The sequence below is a fragment of the Coregonus clupeaformis genome, chromosome 3 (assembly GCF_020615455.1).
Source record: "Coregonus clupeaformis isolate EN_2021a chromosome 3, ASM2061545v1, whole genome shotgun sequence".
Lineage (NCBI taxonomy): Eukaryota > Metazoa > Chordata > Actinopteri > Salmoniformes > Salmonidae > Coregonus > Coregonus clupeaformis.
In genome coordinates, this window is record NC_059194.1 from 43,439,427 (window position 1) to 43,460,099 (window position 20,673).

Below are 20,673 nucleotides of genomic sequence, written 5' to 3' on the forward strand. Positions count from 1 at the left end.
CTGGGTCTGAACCCTGCCCTGTGCAACTGGGTCCTGGACTTCCTGAAGGGCCGCCCGCAGGTGGTGAAGGTAGGAAACAACATCTCCACTTCGCTGATCCTCAACACTGGGGCCCCACAAGGGTGCATGCTCAGCCCCTGTTACGAGAATTTCTATCTCAATGTTTCAAAAATGAACTTATTACTCAGTCTGTATCGCAGAGGTTGTAAATCTCTAATAATCAGACCAAGCAACCCAGCATACAATCATCAGGCTTTATTCATGAGAACGTTCTGAAACAAAATGGTCGTACAATATTTCTATATGCACACGTCAGAGGACAAATCCCACCCCTCTTTAGGCGGGCTGTAGTTTTCCACTGGAAAACTGCTCTCCTGACCATCAGGTCACACACACACACACACACACACACGTTCTTATCATAGGCTGCATTCCTTAGTTATCGCCTGCTCACAATATCCTGCAAGCCTTTCACTCCCCTTTCCCTGTGTGTTTTGGGAACCAGTCTATACTCTTGCTGGGATATAAACACATTTGATTAATTCTCTAAGCTCTAGTCTACTAATTAGTCATACATTATTAGTTTAGATGAGGGTGTGACATTTTAGTGATATCTCACTCACACATTTCTTTATCAGCCCCTTCCTGTTCTCCCTGTTCACCCATGACTGCGTGGCCAAGCATGCCTCCAACTCAATCATCAAGTTTGCAGACGACACAACAGTAGTAGGCTTGATTACCAACAATGACGAGACTGCCTACAGGGAGGAGGTGAGGGCTTTGGGAGTGTGGTGCCAGGAAAATAACCTCTCACTCAACATCAACAAAACAAAGGAGATGATCGTGGACTTCAGGAAACAGGGACCGCAGTGGAGAAGGTGGAAAGCTTCAAGTTCCTTGGCATACACATCACCGACAAACTGAAATGGTCCACCCACGCAGAGTGTGGTGAAGAAGGCGCAACAGAGCCTCTTCAACCTCAGGAGGCTGAAGAAATTCGGCTTAGCACCTTAAACCCTCACAAACTTTTACAGATGCACAATTGAGAGCATCCTGTCGGGCTGTATCACCGCCTGGTACGGCAACTGCACTGCCCACAACAGCAGGGCTCTCCAGAGGGTGGTGCGGTTTGCCGAACGCAGTACCGGGGGCAAACTACCCACCCTCCAAAACACATACAGCACCCGATGTCACAGGAAGGCCAAAAAGATCATCAAGGACATCAACCACCCGAGCCACTGCCTGTTCACCCCGCTATCATTCAGAAGGCGAGGTCAGTACAGGTGCATCAATGCTGGGACCGAGATAATTACTTGTTAGATATTACTGCATCGTCGGAGCTAGAAGCACAAGCATTTCGCTACACCCGCTATAACATATGCTAAACACGTGTATGTGACAAATAAAAATAGATTTGATTTGAAAACAATCAAGCATCCCAGAAAAGTGTTAAAAATAGCCTACGTTAACGTATGTAGCTTAAGAAACAAGGTTCATGAAATCAATAATTTGCTAGTAACAGATGACATTCATATTGTGACAATCTCTGAAACTCAGTTAGATAATACCTTTGATGATACAGTGGTAGCAATACATGGTTATAAGATCTACAGAAAAGACAGAAATGCCAAAGGTGGAGGTGTGGCCGTTCATATTTAGAACCACATTCCTGTAAAGCTTAGAGAGAATCTCATGATAAATACTGTTGAAGTAATATGGCTACAGGTTCATCTGCCTCACCTAAAACCCATTCTGGTGGGAAGCTGCTATAGACCACCAACAGTCAGTATCTGGATAACATGTGTGAAATGCTTAATAACGTGTGTGATATCAACAGTATATTTTCTGGGTGATATAAATATTGACTGGCTTTCATCAAGCCCACTCAAGAAAAAAAAGCTTTATGTTTCATATATACAGTGGGGGAAAAAAGTATTTAGTCAGCCACAAATTGTGCAAGTTCTCCCACTTAAAAAGATGAGAGAGGCCTGTAATTTTCATCATAGGTACACGTCAACTATGACAGACAAAATGAGAAGAAAAAAAATCCAGAAAATCACATTGTAGGATTTTTAATGAATTTATTTGCAAATTATGGTGGAAAATAAGTATTTGGTCACCTACAAACAAGCAAGATTTCTGGCTCTCATAGACCTGTAACTTCTTCTTTAAGAGGCTCCTCTGTCCTCCACTCGTTACCTGTATTAATGGCACCTGTTTGAACTTGTTATCAGTATAAAAGACACCTGTCCACAACCTCAAACAGTCACACTCCAAACTCCACTATGGCCAAGACCAAAGAGCTGTCAAAGGACACCAGAAACAAAATTGTAGACCTGCACCAGGCTGGGAAGACTGAATCTGCAATAGGTAAGCAGCTTGGTTTGAATAAATCAACTGTGGGAGCAATTATTAGGAAATGGAAGACATACAAGACCACTGATAATCTCCCTCGATCTGGGGCTCCACGCAAGATCTCACCCCGTGGGGTCAAAATGATCACAATAACGGTGAGCAAAAATCCCAGAACCACACGGGGGGACCTAGTGAATGATCTGCAGAGAGCTGGGACCAAAGTAACAAAGCCTAAAATCAGTAACACACTACGCCGCCAGGGACTCAAATCCTGCAGTGCTAGACGTGTCCCCCTGCTTAAGCCAATATATGTCCAGGCCCGTCTGAAGTTTGCATTTGGATGATCCAGAAGAGGATTGGGAGAATGTCATATGGTCAGATGAAACCAAAATATAACTTTTTGGTAAAAACTCAACTCGTCGTGTTTGGAGGACAAAGAATGCTGAGTTGCATCCAAAGAGCACCATACCTACTGTGAAGCATGGGGGTGGAAACATCATGCTTTGGGGCTGTTTTTCTGCAAAGGGACCAGGACGACTGATCCGTGTAAAGGAAAGAATGAATGGGGCCATGTATCGTGAGATTTTGAGTGAAAACCTCCTTCCATCAGCAAGGGCAATGAAGATGAAACGTGGCTGGGTCTTTCAGCATGACAATGATCCCAAACACACCTCCCGGGCAACGAAGGAGTGGCTTCGTAAGAAGCATTTCAAGGTCCTGGAGTGGCCTAGCCAGTCTCCAGATCTCAACCCCATAGAAAATCTTTGGAAGGAGTTGAAAGTCTGTGTTGCCCAGCGACAGCCCCAAAACATCACTGCTCTAGAGGAGATCTGCATGGAGGAATGGGCCAAAATACCAGCAACAGTGTGTGAAAACCTTGTGAAGACTTACAGAAAACGTTTGACCTGTGTCATTGCTAACAAAGGGTATATAACAAAGTATTGAGAAACTTTTGTTATTGACCAAATACTTATTTTCCACCATAATTTGCAAATAAATTCATAAAAAATCCTACAATGTGATTTTCTGGATTTTTTTTCCTCATTTTGTCTGTCATAGTTGATGTGTACCTATGATGAAAATTACAGGCCTCTCTCATCTTTTTAAGTGGGAGAACTTGCACAATTGTTGGCTGACTAAACACTTTTTTCCCCCACTGTACACTACCGGTCAAAAGTTTTAGAACACCTACTAATTCAAGGGTTTTTCTTTATTTTTACTATTTTCTAAATTGTAGAATAATAGTGAAGACATCAAAACTATGAAATAACACATATGGAATCATGTAGTAACCAAAAAAGTGTTAAACAAATCAAAATATATTTTATATTTGAGATTCTTCAAATTGCCACCGTTTGCCTTGATGACAGCCATACGTGTAATGCCAGTAGCCTGAATCTTTCAAACCCGCGGCCCAACGATGGTACCAGTCCTGAAATAATTGGCCGCTTTTTGGAATCTTTCAGTTCTAGAATCAGCTCTTTAAAATCCATTTTCAGAAGTTCCGAGCTAGCCCTCCTAATGTCGTTTGACCCCACATGGACTACAACAGCGTCAGCTCCCGGCAGCTGTCATAGAACGGTCGGAAGCAGCCTTTTAATGTCCTGTACTCGTGCTCCAGGATATCACAGGGTTTTTGCCCCGGGAACCATTATGTTTCTTACCGTATAATTGCCGATGACGACAGCTGGTGCAATGGCTGAGGAGGTCCGGCCATTCTTTAGCCTAGAGTTGTTTCGCAAATGTATTTATTACCTTTTAGTTTTATGTGTGGCATAAACACAACCAGTCACAATGTTTTAATCTGATTAGGCTACTTCAAAAGTATTCTGTAGGCTATCTGCGCACGTTCGTCCACTCCACTAATTCCAGCATCCAAACTGTCCATTTGATGAATGGAAAGAGACATCTGGTACAAAACACCAAAAAGCTTAATGACATTCAGAGAATGTCAAGCCAAGCCTTCTGTAATGGGTACAAGGTAAGGAGGGATGTATTTTCTTTTTGTCAAGATTGGCATACTCTATTTGATTGTGGTGTTGAAAACGCAAACCATGATGTTGAAGTGCCTGAAGTCGCTAATCAGTATGCAGTTATGCTTTGCTTATTGGTTGTGTGGAGCATTGGCACAGGAACCTGTTGGTGGAAAATTCATTGCATATATTTTATAAAAATGTTGAGAATCTGAATTCACCCTTGCTTATCATTGTCTGTAGCTAGCTCTGATTGTAGTGTAATGACACAGGCAGGGAGATTGAGCTCGTCCGTTGTGGTCAGTGAACCATCTACCTTCTGGCCCGTAGTCATGCGTGGCATCGACTGTGCCACAAAAGCATGGTGAAGTGGTAAAGTCGATGTACACGTTTATTTTAGCATCTATTTATTAGGATCCCCCAATTAGCTGCTGCTGAGGCAGCTGCTACTCTTCCTGGGGTCCAAACAGGAAACTCAAGGTCGCTACAGTTATTGTTATTTTTGGTATTAATAATATTTTTTTTGTTAATTCAATGAGGGTGGGGGTGGGGGGGGGCAATTATTTGACAGTACAAGGGACATTTTTACAGTCGTGAAAATATTTTTGACATACAGAGTTTAACATGTGCTGCACGCAGTTTGGGTAATAACATAGGAACAAATTGATGCTTAAAACTAAGTGCTATGTTTTTTGCCCATTGCCTCATTCATGACACTTTGTCATATATAAACTTTTCCAGTGCCTTCTCTTTTAAAAGATTAAGCCAATGATAATGAGCCAATGAATTTATAAATTGCCAAATATGTCAATTAATTAAATGTCTGCATGCAGTTAATAGTTCTTATTGATATTATTTAGACTTTCTCCAAACTGAAAGCCAGTATTAGGTTATCCCTAGACAAGTTGAAATATCTTCACGCCTGGAACAGCCTCCAGGTTTCCGTTATAACGGTCAATTGTGACCGACCGGTTCGATCTTATGTAGCTAAATTTGAAATTGTGTTTTTTACATTGGATAAAAGTTGATTCTCAGAGCTAGAAAATGGTATATCATACACTACAGTTGAGGAACATTGGGAAAGTAATTCTGATTTGAAAGTTGATAAACTTGTAACCCCACTTTTGAGAAAATGGCCCTTGAATGTTTTGGTACACCTACTGGAGAGCTCTTCTTTGTCTACACCCATTCAGCATCGTTCACACCCTCTTAAGCCTTAGCCCCACCCATCTCTTTAAGGATTCACGTGAGGTCATGTGCTAAACAGAGAGTACGGTTGTGTACTAAACAACCAAAGATTTCAAGACTAAAGGCTGGTTATACTAAATCTATTGACATGTCTGTATACAGTTGTCATTCATTATTACAGGAAAATAAACTCACAACAAGATCACTATTTACAAGTTAATGGCTAGCTAATTACAGAAAATAGAGTGTGAAGGAATAAAAGCAGGGCATTCTACCGGAGAATTTTAGATCTTGGACACTGTCTCGTTGGCCTAACGTTATATCCTAATTTGACTTTGGTGCAGGTCATGTTGTTCTTCACATTACCATCTTTACGTAAACACACACTACACAAATAAAATCTAAGTTTATTTGTCACATACACAGGATACAGAAGGTGTAAACGGTACAGTGAAATGGGTACTTGCATAGTGGAGTATTTTATTTAGACATGTAGCTAGCTAGCTGGCTAAACAATTAACCATAATCCCAACCCATAACGTTACTACCCATTTACATCATTTAGCAGACGCTCTTATCCAGAGCGACTTACAAATTGGTGCATTCAACTTATTATTTATTTTTTTATGGGGGGGGGTGAGGGGGGTTGAAGGATTACTTTATACTATTCCAGGTATTCTTTAAAGAGGTAGGGTTTCAAGTGTCTCCGGAAGGTGGTCAGTGACTCCGCTGTCCTGGCGTCGTGGAGGAGCTTGTTCCACCATTGGGGTGGAACAAGATAATGCATGAATCTACAGGTAGCTAAAGCGAACCAACTATGTTCAATGTTAGCTATCTAGCTAACATTAGGCTATAACTAGCAATGGAAATGGCTCTGAGATATGAATAATATTACTACGCAGATCATACACGGAATGTTAGCTAGTGAGCCAAACAGCCAGCTAACGTTAGCTAGCTAGCTAACAGTACACTTATAATTGCAATGAAAACGACTTTCTGACAAAATTAGAAACGTATAATATCTGAAAATGTAGCTAGATAGGCTCTCTTACACGTGTACATGGATGAACGCTTCTCCCTCTGTCACGGATGCCATGGTTGCCCTTAGTTTGAAGATGTAATCCGGAGACAGATGTTTTATACAACAGCCTTCTGTGTTCTCTTTTCGCATTTGCAATCAAACGCCTGCATTTTCTCAATTTCCTTAACTATCATATTCTGCTTCCACCAAGCATTCCACTGATTTCAAAACTCGGTCCTCCAGAAAGTGGAGAGCTATCTTTCAAAAATAATTACCTACACATACTGAGCAGCTCATTAGACAGAAGCGTGCTACATTGCAGACCAATTCGAACTAATCTCTTGGCATGTCTAGCCTATCCATTATCTCAGCCAATCATGGCTAGCAGGTAGCTTAGTGGTTAAGAGCGTTGTGCCAGTAACCGAAAGGTTGCTGGTTCTAATCCCCAAGCCGACTAGGTGAAAAATGTGTCGATGTGCCCTTGAGCAAGGCACTTAACCCTAATTGCTCCTGTAAGTCTCTCTGGATAAGAGCGTCTGCTAAATGACTAAAATGTAAATGTAGCAGGAAGGTTCCTGTCTTTTTCCGTGGCTAAACCAACTAGGCTCGTAATTTAACAATTGAATTCGTATTTACAGATGGCACACACATTTGTTATTAAGGCACATGAAAGTTCACATGTTCCAGAAGGCATTTCTGCCCCCCACAAATAATATTTAGATTTTTAAAAAATGTTTACGTTCAAATGCTTCTACTGTGAAACGAGTCACAATTTTGAATAAGAAAAAAATAAGAATTACTAGGGGGCAGTTTGGTAAAACTAATCCCGTCTGAATCGTCCACTGGAAAAACGAACATGCTGGGGTAATAATTACATAACCAACGTTCTATAGTAATACAAGTCCCGTGCAAATGGGGTTTTAGTTGCAACACAATGTACTTTTTCTTTTACCAACCTAGTGGTAAGGTTTGAGGACGTAAATGACACAGACACTCCAGGAAATCAGGTCATATTGGACTCTTTAGACAAGAGCTCTGTTAAAGCTCAAATTCTGTTGAAGATGCTGTATAAAAAACAAGACACAATATGACTTAAACAGTATCAACAGGAAAAAGCATTTACAATTCCTGCCTGTCCCAGCTCAAGACAGATGTCCCAAAGTGACACAGGATGTGTGTTTGCGCTCGCCATTTAGAGGGCCAATCAGGCGGGCTTGTAGCTTCCCTGCCAAAGCACAGGGGTGTGAAATGAACACAGGTTCTCTTCGTTACCCAGGGTGAACCTGGAGCAGCGGGGAGCCTTTCCTTTAGGCAGCTCTACTACTGAGGAGATTGAGACGACAAAGGTTAACTCACACACACACACACACACACACACACACACACACACACAGAGAGAATCAGAGATGAAGAAAACAATCAGGTGAATCTAGTATTTAGCGCTTAGCATTGGGTCACGTCTTGGCTGTTTGGACAACAACATTGTTAGACACAAGCTGAGGTTCAGCTAAAGCATTTGAACCTGGGTTGTGGGAATGGCTTAGTTGCGTTGATGTTGACAAAGATGTTATGCTGTTTATTGCCAGATAGGGATTTCATAAACAGGGTTGTGTTTGGAAGCTTTTCATCCCCTCCCTACATGGCTATTAACTTAAAATTGGCATGGTACAGGTATTCCAGACTTGGTACTCCCTCACTAATATTCAAATTAGTGTTAGCCGGCTAATGTATTGATCTCTGTGAAACCCAATCCTGGTCTAGAGTCTTCTGACCCACTGACCTCTCCCAGGGTAACTGTTAGTGGTTGCGGTGTGGTTTTAAATGTGGTCAGGATGCACCCTCCTCAGTTACACTCCCCTTCCTTTACACAGATCAATGCTGTAGCTCTCAGGGAATATCAGACAGCTGAGAGTCACACACACATGCATGCATGCACGTGCGCGAGCGCTCACACACAGTACACACACACACAGTCTTAAAATAGCATCGGGAGTGGATACGATCGTCTCACATAAATCATTTAGTCACACAGATACAAGCAAGATCCCGCATGAACACATTGCTGCTGTGGGAACTCCTTTCATCTTCTTCAAAAAGGCACCAAAACAAAAACACACACTGTCAAAACCTGGAGTAATAATAACATTTTAAGATGGCTGTCGTATTGCGAGAGAAAAAAAGGGGTGCATTTGTGAACACTCCATTGACGAAAAACCCAGAATGTCAACACAACCCCTTTAATAATAAATAGTACTTGCCCTTTTTTCATACAGCAACACCGCACTCCCACTTAGAATGGTTACGCAGGGCAACGGTCATCCAGCAACCGTCGGCGCATTGGGCCTGCATGCATAATGCTGATGATAATGATGCACGCAGAGGGAGAAGCCTTCTGAGCATGTGCGCCAGAGAGACACTCGGTCATCGGCAGAGAGCGCACGAATCAAACCTTATTGGTCAGGTCTGAAACCCTGTGCTCAGAGGAAGGAAATAAAGGCGGGGTAGACCGATGTTATGTCACGTCAGTCCAAACCTTGTTTGTTGTGTATCACTACACCTTTTATTCACAGGAGGTTGGTGGTACCTTAATTGGGGAGAACGGGCTCGTGTTAATGACTGTAGCGGAATAGGTGGAATAGGATCAAATACATCAAACACATGGTTTCCAGGTGTTTGATGCCATTCCATTTGCTCCGTTCCGGCCATTATTATGAGCCATTCTCCCCTCAGCAGCCTCCTGTTCTTTTATTATAGATCATTTAAATGTTGGCTGATAGTTCATTAACGTATTATCATTACAGAAGCTATGGTCTTTGCTTTTGTACCTGATATCATGCATTTTAATGAATAAGTACAAATCTGTAAGAATTATAAAGCGTTGATTAAAATCCATTATGTGTTATGGAACCCTGATGTATAATGTAATGAAACTACAAAGATTCACCCTCATCACCCTCATCATGAAACCATCCAGTTTGTGTGTGTGTAAAGTGTGTGTGTGTGTAAAGTGTACTCAACCTTTGATAGCTCTGTGCTCAGCAGCATGATTAATCAAAATCCAGATTATTCTAGCTGGAGTTGTGCGTCATCACTACAAACACACTCATTCAGTCACAGAAAGATTCACCATAAATACACAAACAAATACGCCACGACGCGTACTCACCAAACATTTACACACACATAATTTCTCTCCCTTAGGTACACAAACACACACACTCAAACATACACTGATGCACTCACGCACTCTGGAGAGCAGGTAACGTTTAATGAGCCTGCTTTGAAGTCTCCCTGTTCCCAATTTCATCAAGGGAATATGCACACACACAAACACACACCACAAGACAAGAGGTTGTGCGGGTAATCTTCCACAAATGTACAGCCCCTCCACTATGGGTTTAACAAGTAACCGTAGCCCCTCATACATAACAAACTCATATATTCTCTCTCTCTCTCTCTCCCCTCCTCCCCCCCCCCCATACACTGATCCCTCACTTGTTATCTAAAGCCAGTTCTGTAGTATGTATGCTTTTCTGTACGCTCTCATTGACTATGGTCTATGCCCCTGGCTCCTGTAATAAGGGAGATAAAACTAGTGTGAATAGACTGTGTTAGGTCAAGCCCATTCAAAGATGAACCGTTCTTCCCTGCAGGACAACCAACTTCCTCATAATGATGACTTAAAGGCAAGTACAGGATTTTAGAACTTAATGTTAGATGGTTCCTCACTCTGAAAGTAGTCTATGGGCCAAGATAAACTGTTATGGTTATGTGGTCCTCTGTAGCTCAGCTGGTAGAGCATGGCGCTTGTAACGCCAAGGTAGTGGGTTCGATCCCCGGGACCACCCATACACCAAAAAAAAAATGCATGCACGCATGACTGTAAGTCGCTTTGGATAAAAGCGTCTGCTAAATGGCATATTATATTATATATGGTTCGGTTTTCTTTTACACTAGAATGACTGTGCCTCAAGGGGCCCCCCTTCATGCTATTGAGCAGTCATTCTGATATGCTATCGCAAAAAGAATCATTTGGTTGTGTTTATGAAGGTCTTAGGTAACATTAGAATACCAAAACTTATAATTAATATAACAGAAATGCTGTTGTAGGGTCTGCTCTCGCAGAGATTACATTTTGTGCTTGTTCTATCCAAACAGTGCTGTCCTTTCATTTTTACATTTACATTTTAGTCATTTAGCAGACGCTCTTATCCAGAGCGACTTACAGTTAGTGAATACATTTTTTTTATACTGGCCCCCCGTGGGAATCGAACCCACAACCCTGGCGTTGCAAACGCCATGCTCTATCAACTGAGGTACATCCCTGCCGGCCATTCCCTCCCCTACCCTGGACAACGCTGGGCCAATTGTGCGCCGCCCATGAGTCTCCCGGTCGCGGCCGGCTGTGACAGAGCCTGGATTTGAACCAGGATCTCTAGTGGCACAGTTAGCACTGCGATGCAGTGCCTTAGACCACTACGCCACTCAGGAGCTTTCCTCTCTCCTCTCTCACTGTTTCATTTGGTTGTGGCGCGGGCACTGGCTCAGTGCGCACCGTTCTGGCTTTTTTGTGCCTGAGACTCAGAATCAGAAAAAATATCATCAGAGATGTCATGTCATCTGAGTAGTTTTCATTCAGATTTTTTACAACGTGCAGCATGGGCACCCATTCGTCTTGGTCTTTTTGCTTTGTAAATGATGCATGCTCTCACTGTGTACTCCAGGTAAGCCAGAGTAGACTGATAAGACTGCTTGGATTCGGTGGACTGATATAGGGGACATACCATTTTGAGATTAGAATTGGAAGGTCAACACAATAGAATGGCCCAGCTAGGGATGGGCATGAGTAATCGAGTACTCAAACGGACATTAAAACTAGATCTGTAACCAGAGATTACTTTTTTTTTTTATATACTGTAAAACTATTTAGTGGAATGTGATTTGGGGCAAGTGACATTTTGTCTACAAAAAAGAAAGAAATGTTGTCTTGAAGACAACGTTCATTTGCTTTGATTCTAGTTTTCCATTTAAGCGATGAAAAAGAAACCAAGCCAAGCATTACACAGTTCTTCTCCCTAAATTCCCTTTCCCCTCTGTGTCTCACTCACTGTATTGCGTTCCGACCGCTCCCTCTACACGCGTGATGTGTGTGTACACAAGCTCCCGTTAGGCCTACAGAAATAAATGCCTATCAAAACGTACCTAACTGATGGGATCCTACACAAGCTACATTCCTTGACAAATGACGTCAGTTTTATCATAAATTCAAAATACACTGGTTGATTGAAGTAGGGAAATACAGTATGTGTTCTAACAATGATCTGCAGTTTTGAAATAATTGCGTCCGGTCTATTTTCCTCTTGGCTACTTTGCGAACTGCTAGTTCCATTTAGAATTGGTTAGTCTAGGCCAGGGATAGGCAACTGGCGGCCCCTTTTGTAGGCCTGCGGACCAATTTAAAACATAAAAATATATTATTTAATTTTTTTGGCGGGGGGACTCAGTCGGGGTCTCAACAAGTCAATATTTTCCATTTAGTTTATTCTGTATATCGAAAATAATAACCTGAAAAAATTATTAACAATACTTTTTTCTCCTCTTCCACACACAATGCTTAGCTTTCATAATTTGGTCAGTTATACTTGGATGTGTAGGGTCAGTGTTTGTTGCTGGCATGCCATGCCTAAATTTGCTAATGTTGCCTATTAAAAAAACATAAAAGTATTTGGCAATATCAGTGGGTTTTGTGATGAATGAGCCATCTGATTCAATGAATGATGAAGCTGAGTTTGCCTTTTTTCACAACATTTAATTTTAAGGTGCTCGAAATCTTATTACTATCATTCTTTATATCATTTATCTTTGTTTCATAGTGTAGTTGCTTCTTCTTTTTATTCAGTTTTGTCACATGATTTCTCAATTTTCAGTACTTTTGCCAATCTGTTGTGCAGCCAGACTTATTTGCCATTCCCTCACAACCATACCATTTTTCAAATCCTTATTAATCCATTCATTTTCATAATGGGTGTATGCTTATTACTAACTGGAATAAGCAATTTTATAAATGTGTCAGGTGCAGCATCTTGGTTGCTCCTCATTACACACCAGCAAATATGATTTACATCATCAACACAGGAGTCAATACAAAACATATTGTATGGCTTCTTATGCTCTATACTAGGCCCAGCCTTCGGAACTTTGGTTTTCCGAGATATGGCTACTATATTGTGATCACTACATGGATTTGGATACTGCTTTAAAGCATATATCTGCAGCATTAGTAAAGATGTGATCAATACATGTGGATGATTTCATTCCTGGGCTGTTTGTAAATACCCTGGTAGGTTGACTGATAACCTGAACCAGGTTGCAGGCACTGGTTACAGTTTGAAGCTTTTTCTTGAGTCGGAAGCTTGATGAAAGCCAGTCAATATTTAGGTCACCCAGAAAATATACCTCTCTGTTGATATCACATACATTATCAAGCATTTCTTACATATTATTCAGATACTGACTGTTAGCACTTGGTGGTCTATAGCAGCTTCCCACAAGAATGTGCTTTAGGTGAGGCAGGTGAACCTGTAGCCATATTACTTCAACAGCATTTGACATGAGATCCTCTCTAAGCTTTACAGGAATGTGGCACTGAATATAGACAGCACTGAATATAGACAGCAACACCACCCCCAGTGGCATTCCTGTCTTTTCTGTAGATGTTATAACCATGTATTGCTACCACTGTGTCATCAAAGTGGGTATTCAATGGGCAAGGTGGGCACAGTAGCCCACACCAAGCCCAAACCAGCCCAACACGGGCTAGCCCAGATCAGCCCAACACAGGCCAGCCCACACCAGCCCAACAAGGGATAGCGTACACCAACCCATCACAGGCTAGCCCACACCAGCCCAAGATGGGCCAGCCCACACCAAGCCCAATGCGGGTTAGCCCACACCAAGCTCACACCAGCCCGACACGGGTTAGCCTAGAATAGCCAAACCCAGGCTAGCCCATATCAGCCCTACACAGGCCAGCCCACACCAAGCCCAACAGGAGCTAGCCCAGACCAAGCCTAGCACAGGATAGCCCACACCAAGCCCAGCTAGAGGCGGGCGCTCATTCAAATTCTGGGGGGTGTGGTTGCACACAGTTATTTTTGTGCAACCGTTACTGAGAATGTCGTTCCAGTTTTAGTATTGTGTGATCCCCATTTGTTTACATTTTTAAAAACTCAACAGTTTCAGTAAAAATGGATAATAGTAACAACTTGGTTGTCTTTCTGATACAATGTATCAAATTCCCTAAATACCTTTAAGGCTTGAAAATTATGCAATTTATGCATTGAATTAAATTGTAATGAACAAATTCTAAATAAATAAGTTCCTATTAAATAGACAAAAGCTCATTGGCCCAAAGTGAGCAGTATACATAAGGCCAATATTTAGCCTGCATTGGGCCCACATCGTGCCAATGTGGGTATGTACACTGCTCAAAAAAATAAAGGGAACACTTAAACAACACAATGTAACTCCAAGTCAATCACACTTCTGTGAAATCAAACTGTCCACTTAGGAAGCAACACTGATTGACAATAAATGTCACATGCTGTTGTGCAAATGGAATAGACAACAGGTGGAACTTATAGGCAATTAGCAAGACACCCCCAATAAAGAAGTGGTTCTTCAGATGGTGACCACAGACCACTTCTCAGTTCCTATGCTTCCTGGTTGATGTTTTGGTCACTTTTGAATGCTGGCGGTGCTTTCACTCTAGTGGTAGCATGAGACGGAGTCTACAACCCACACAAGTGGCTCAGGTAGTGCAGCTCATCCAGGATGGCACATCAATGCGAGCTGTGGCAAGAAGGTATGCTGTGTCTGTCAGCATAGTGTCCAGAGCATGGAGGCGCTACCAGGAGACAGGCCAGTACATTAGGAGACGTGGAGGAGGCCGTAGGAGGGCAACAACCCAGCAGCATGACCGCTACCTCCACCTTTGTGCAAGGAGGAGCAGGAGGAGCACTGCCAGAGCCCTGCAAAATGACCTCCAGCAGGCCACAAATGTGCATGTGTCTGCTCAAACGGTCAGAAACAGACTCCATGAGGGTGGTATGAGGGCCCGACGTCCACAGGTGGGGGTTGTGCTTACAGCCCAACACCGTGCAGGACGTTTGGCATTTGCCAGAGAACACCAAGATTGGCAAATTCGCCACTGGCGCCCTGTGCTCTTCACAGATGAAAGCAGGTTCACACTGAGCACGTGACAGACGTGACAGAGTCTGGCGACGCCGTGGAGAACGTTCTGCTGCCTGCAACATCCTCCAGCATGACCGGTTTGGTGGTGGGTCAGTCATGGTGTGGGGTGGCATTTCTTTGGGGGGCCACACAGCCCTCCATGTGCTCGCCAGAGGTAGCCTGACTGCCATTAGGTACCGAGATGAGATCCTCAGACCCCTTGTGAGACCATATGCTGGTGCGGTTGGCCCTGGGTTCCTCCTAATGCAAGACAATTCTAGACCTCATGTGGCTGGAGTTTGTCAGCAGTTCCTGCAAGAGGAAGGCATTGATGCTATGGACTGGCTCGCCCATTCCCCAGACCTGAATCCAATTGAGCACATCTGGGACATCATGTCTCGCTCCATCCACCAACGCCACGTTGCACCACAGACTGTCCAGGAGTTGGCGGATGCTTTAGTCCAGGTCTGGGAGGAGATCCCTAAGGAGACCATCCGCCACCTCATCAGGAGCATGCCCAGGCATGGTAGGGAGGTCATACAGGCACGTGGAGGCCACACACACTACTGAGCATCATTTTGACTTGTTTTAAGGACATTACATCAAAGTTGGATCAGCCTGTAGTGTGGTTTTCCACTTTAATTTTGAGGGTGACTCCAAATCCAGACCTCCATGGGTTGATACATTTGATTTCCATTGATAATTTTTGTGTGATTTTGTTGTCAGCACATTCAACTATGTAAAGAAAAAGGTATTTCATAAGATTATTTCATTCATTCAGATCTAGGATGTGTTGTTTAAGTGTTCCCTTAATTTTTTTGAGCAGTGTATTTTGGGCTTATTTCAGTTAAAGTGAGGGTTGACCACCAGATATGGGTTGGCCACACTGAGCAAATGGCTTGGTTGCCAACGTGGAGCTGATGCGCAAAGGCGCATTGGCCCAATGGTGGCAGCCTACATGGGGCCAATATTTTAGCCCACATCGTGCCAATGTGGGCATGTTTGCTGGGATTCCTTCCCTCTATTCCTATCCTCCTGTCTTAAGTCTCCCTCTCGTCTCTCTTTCTTCCTCTTCACTCTCTCCCCTACTGTCTTTTCCCCCTCCTCTCTATATGTAGGGCAAATGCCTAACTGTATATTTTTTTTTTATCCCAGTCTCTCTGCAGTCATAATGGTTGTCTACCTGGTCTGGCAGAGTTGAAAGGAGCAGGGCCCAGATTATCTATCTCTCTCTCTCTCTCTCTCTCTCTCTCTCTCTCTCTCTCTCTCTCTCTCTCTCTCTCTCTCTCTCTCTCTCTCTCTCTCTCTCTCTCTCTCTCTCTCTCTCTCTCTCTCTCTCTCTCTCTCTCTCTCTCTCTCTCTCTCTCTCTCTCTCTCTCTCTCTCTCTCTCTCTCTCTCTCTCTCTCTCTCTCTCTCTCTCTCTCTCTCTCTCTCTCTCTCTCTCTCTCTCTCTCTCTCTCTCTCTCTCTCTCTCTCTCTCTCTCTCTCTCTCTCTCTCTCTCTCTCTCTCTCTCTCTCTCTCTCTCTCTCTCTCTCTCTCTCTCTCTCTCTCTCTCTCTCTCTCTCTCTCTCTCTCTCTCTCTCTCTCTCTCTCTCTCTCTCTCTCTCTCTCTCTCTCTCTCTCTCTCTCTCTCTCTCTCTCTCTCTCTCTCTCTCTCTCTCTCTCTCTCTCTCTCTCTCTCTCTCTCTCTCTCTCTCTCTCTCTCTCTCTCTCTCTCTCTCTCTCTCTCTCTCTCTCTCTCTCTGATGAGGTTTCCATGGTTACTAGACCAAATTCACACTGTCATAACTGTATTGTGTTATACTGTTGTGTGCGTGTGTTAGAGCACAGATATAAACTCAGTCTTTCAAAGATAATTAGTAAAAATCCAAATAACTTCATAGATCTTCATTGTAAAGGGTTTAAACACTGTTTCCCATGCTTGTTCAATGAACCATAAACAATTAATGAACATGCACCTGTGGAACGGTCGTTAAGACACTAACAGCTTACAGATGGTAAGCAATTAAGGTCACAGTTATGAAAACTTAGGACACTAAAGAGGCCTTTCTACTGACTCTGAAAAACACCAAAAGAAAGATGCCCAGGGTCCCTGCTCATCTGCGTGTACATGCCTTAGGCATGCTGCAAGGAGGCATGAGGACTGCAGAGGTGAGACACCTAAGACAGCGCTACAGGGAGACAGGACGTACAGCTGATCGTCCTCGCAGTGGCAGACCACGTGTAACAACACCTGCACATGATCGGTACATCCGAACATCACACCTGCGGGACAGGTACAGGATGGCAACAACAACTGCCCGAGTTACACCAGGAACGCACAATCCCTCCATCAGTGCTCCGACTGTCCGCAATAGGCTGAGAGAGGCTGGACTGAGGGCTTGTAGGCCTGTTGTAAGGCAGGTCCTCACCAGACATCACCGGCAACAACGTTGCCTATGGGCACAAACCCACCGTCGCTGGACCAGACAGGAATGGCAAAAAGTGCTCTTCACTGACGAGTCACGGTTTTGTCTCACCAGGGGTGATGGTCGGATTTGCGTTTATCGTCGAAGGAATGAGCGTTACACCGCGGCCTATACTCTGGAGCGGGATCGATTTGGAGGTGGAGGGTCCGTCATGGTCTGGGGCAGTGTGTCACAGCATCATCGGACTGAGCTTGTTGTCATTGCAGGCAATCTCAACGCTGTGCGTTACAGGGAAGACATCCTCCTCCCTCATGTGGTACCCTTCCTGCAGGCTCATCCTGACATCACCCTCCAGCATGACAATGCCACCAGCCATACTGCTCATTCTGTGCGTGATTTCCTGCAAGACAGGAATGTCAGTGTTCTGCCATGGGCAGCGAAGAGCACGGATCTCAATCCCATTGAACACGTCTCGGACCGGTTGGACCGGAGGGTGAGGGCTAGGGCCATTCCCCCCAGAAATGTCTGTGAACTTGCAGGTGCCTTGGTGGAATAGTGGGGTAACATCTCACAGCAAGAACTGGCAAATCTGGTGCAGTCCATGAGGAGGAGATGCACTGCAGTACTTAATGCAGCTGGTGGCCACACCAGATACTAACTGTTACTTTTGATTTTGACCCCCCCCCCTTTGTTTAGGGACACATTATTCCATTTCTGTTAGTTACATGTCTGTGGAACTTGTTCTGTTTATGTCTCAGTTGTTGAATCTTGTGATGTTCATACAAATATTTACACATGTTAAGTTTGCTGAAAATAAACGCAGTTGACAGTGAGAGGATGTTTCTTTTTTTGCTGAGTTTATAAATATGTGTATTGTAAGAGTGTGTGTTGTGTGTGTTGTTAGGTGAACCAGGAGAATGTGGTGAAGGTGGGCCACAGGCAGGTGGTCAACATGATCCGTCATGCAGGGAACAGCCTCATCATCAAAGTGGTAACGGTCAGCAGGAATATGGACCCTGAGGATACCGCACGCAAAAAAGGTACTACACCCCTACACGTTATGGTAGAAAAAGGTACGCACCACCTCAGTAGTAGCACAATGCTGCCCCAACAACCAACGCTCATGCAAAAATGCTAAATGGATTTTGGGTGTTGAAATGTGCCAATAAGGCCAAATTCCTTTTTTATGTCTCTCTCTCTCTCTCTCTTTATCTCTCTCTCACTCTCTCTCTGTCTCTCCATCTCTCTCTTTCTCTTAGCCCCCCCACCGCCAAAGAGAGCCCCCACCACCGCCCTGTCTATGCGCTCCAAGTCTATGACCTCTGAATTGGAAGAACTAGGTAAGGAGCAATCTGATAGGCTCTCACAAGCCTCTCTAACCACGCCCTCTTATCGATCTTTCCCTTCTGTTCCTATTCGTTTGTTATTTAGTGGGAATCAGTAAAGGTAAGGAGTGGAGCTGAACATACAGTATGTTGCATACTGGTGTGGGAAGTACATCTAATATTCAACTAATTCAACATGCTGATTCATTGACGTTTTATTCATTTTTTGAACATGTGAAGCTAAGCTGTAGTGTCAAGCCCATTGGTTTAAACCAAGACATGCTGTTAATTATGTTAACCATGTATTATTTTAGATTGTCATGTTTTTGCTATTATTTATTACGGATTTCTCCCAGTGATTTGCTGCATCATTGCATGAGGAGTGGTCGTTTGTGAAAATACCTCCACAGATTTTTTTTGCGTAACTACCATGGAAACGAGGAGCTGGCTATTTGTAAAGATGCCATTAGAGTTGCATTAGTGTCTTCGAGTTAGAAACACAGACACGGTTGTGTGTGCGTGTGTGTGTATGTGTCTGTGTGTGAGAGCGTGCATCTGCGTGTGTGAATATGCGTCTGCGTTTGTGTGTGTGTATGCACGTGTGTATGGGTGAATGTGTGGTGGCCTAAGATCTTATTTGAGGGCCCGTGTGTGGAATGGGAGTGCAGTGTGGTGGTAATGTGTTCTGACAGAGGGAACAGTCAGCGCTTCTGAGACAGGTTGCTCTAGAACACTGGTGAGAGGAGGAGGACCTGGTGGGCAGCTAGGGATGCACGCTACGCTATAGCACCACCCTGCTAACTCAGCTAGGGGAAAGAGAGACAGAGAAAGAAAAGGAGGAGGAGGAGGAAAGAGAGAGGAACAGACAGGGGAAATGGGAGGGAACCAGGGAGAGAGAAAAGAGAGAGAGAGAAGACCAGGAGGAAAGACAGGGCATAGGGAGAGAGAGAAACAGAGAGAGGGAGAATGGGGATGAAACTTGCTGTGTTAATTTTGGCCGCTATTTTAGATGTAGTTTTAGTCTTAAAATACCTTCACATTTTAGTCAGTTCATCCTTCGTTAGTATTAGTTAAATTCGGGACAATTTTAGTGTAGTTTTAGTCACAGACATTTTAGTCACATAAGTCAGTGCATTTTTCTCTATTAAAGCTGCAATATGTAACTATTTGGGTTACCCGACCAAATTCACATGGAAAACTGAGATATAGATCTGTCATTCGCTTTGAAACCAAGTCTATGAAGCAGTAGATCTGTTCTGTGTGTGCTATTTCTATGCTTCCCGTTCTTAAGTTTAGTTTTTGCGTCTTTTACTTTCGGTTTTGTACACCAGCTTCAAACAGCTGAAAATACAATATTTTTGGTTATGGAAAATATATTTCACAGTGTTATAGATGGTACAATGATTCTCTACACTATACTTGTTTTGTCACATAAAATGAAATTAGGCAAACTATTAGAATTTTTGCAACCAGGAAATGGCATAGTGCACCTTTTTAAATAGTGAATATTTAGGCTACCTCTAACTTCCATCATGTGCACATTCAGATAGTCGTGTCCAACTAGGCCTACTATCCCCTTATATACCTTAGCTGGCAACATTGATATTGTGGCAGATTGTAACCAATGCCATTCATAATTAACCATATAGGCTATAAAGCCTTGGCTACAGGTTTAACAATTTACAGCTCTGATTTTGTCTCCATCATAACTGTCAAGGGGGTAAATAACAGCGGTTTCCTTGAAAAGGGGAAAATGAGCTTTACAAAAATGCCAGAAGTATTACTGTACTCCTAATATTCAACAATTAGTATTTGTTTTTCCCATAGGAAAAAAGCAACCGCAACTCGCATTTGCGGACCGTGGCGCAAGAGCTGCAGCACAGATGAATGAATAACAGCGCACATGGGAAAATAGAGCTTCTGATGTGATCAAAGCAAAAATAGCCTACATGAAAGTAAGAGAGAGTAAACATTGTTTCTAGTGGAGGTTGGTTACAAGTCAAGTGTCCTTGCTTCGCATCAGTTTCAAAAGATTGACTAATGACTGAAGTGACCGCCTGGGAGCTGTGTGGGAGAGCCGGGCAGATCAGCTCAAACAGACCGGGCAACTGAAAGATGTCAATTCTGCCAATGAGAGGATTGCATGAAATATTCTGTATGCATGCATGC

The 20,673-nt window shown here is 43.4% G+C and overlaps 1 protein-coding gene across 1 annotated transcript in view; it reads left to right on the plus strand.

Annotated features, from left to right (window-relative positions):
* Positions 1-20,673, plus strand: part of LOC121580062 (SH3 and multiple ankyrin repeat domains protein 2-like) — a 169,831-nt gene that overhangs the window by 126,025 nt on the left and 23,133 nt on the right. The window contains exons 16-17 of the mRNA XM_045208952.1: positions 18,084-18,219; positions 18,439-18,519. Of these exons, the coding sequence (XP_045064887.1) occupies positions 18,084-18,219; positions 18,439-18,519 (217 nt within the window). The remainder of the gene's footprint in view (positions 1-18,083; positions 18,220-18,438; positions 18,520-20,673) is intronic.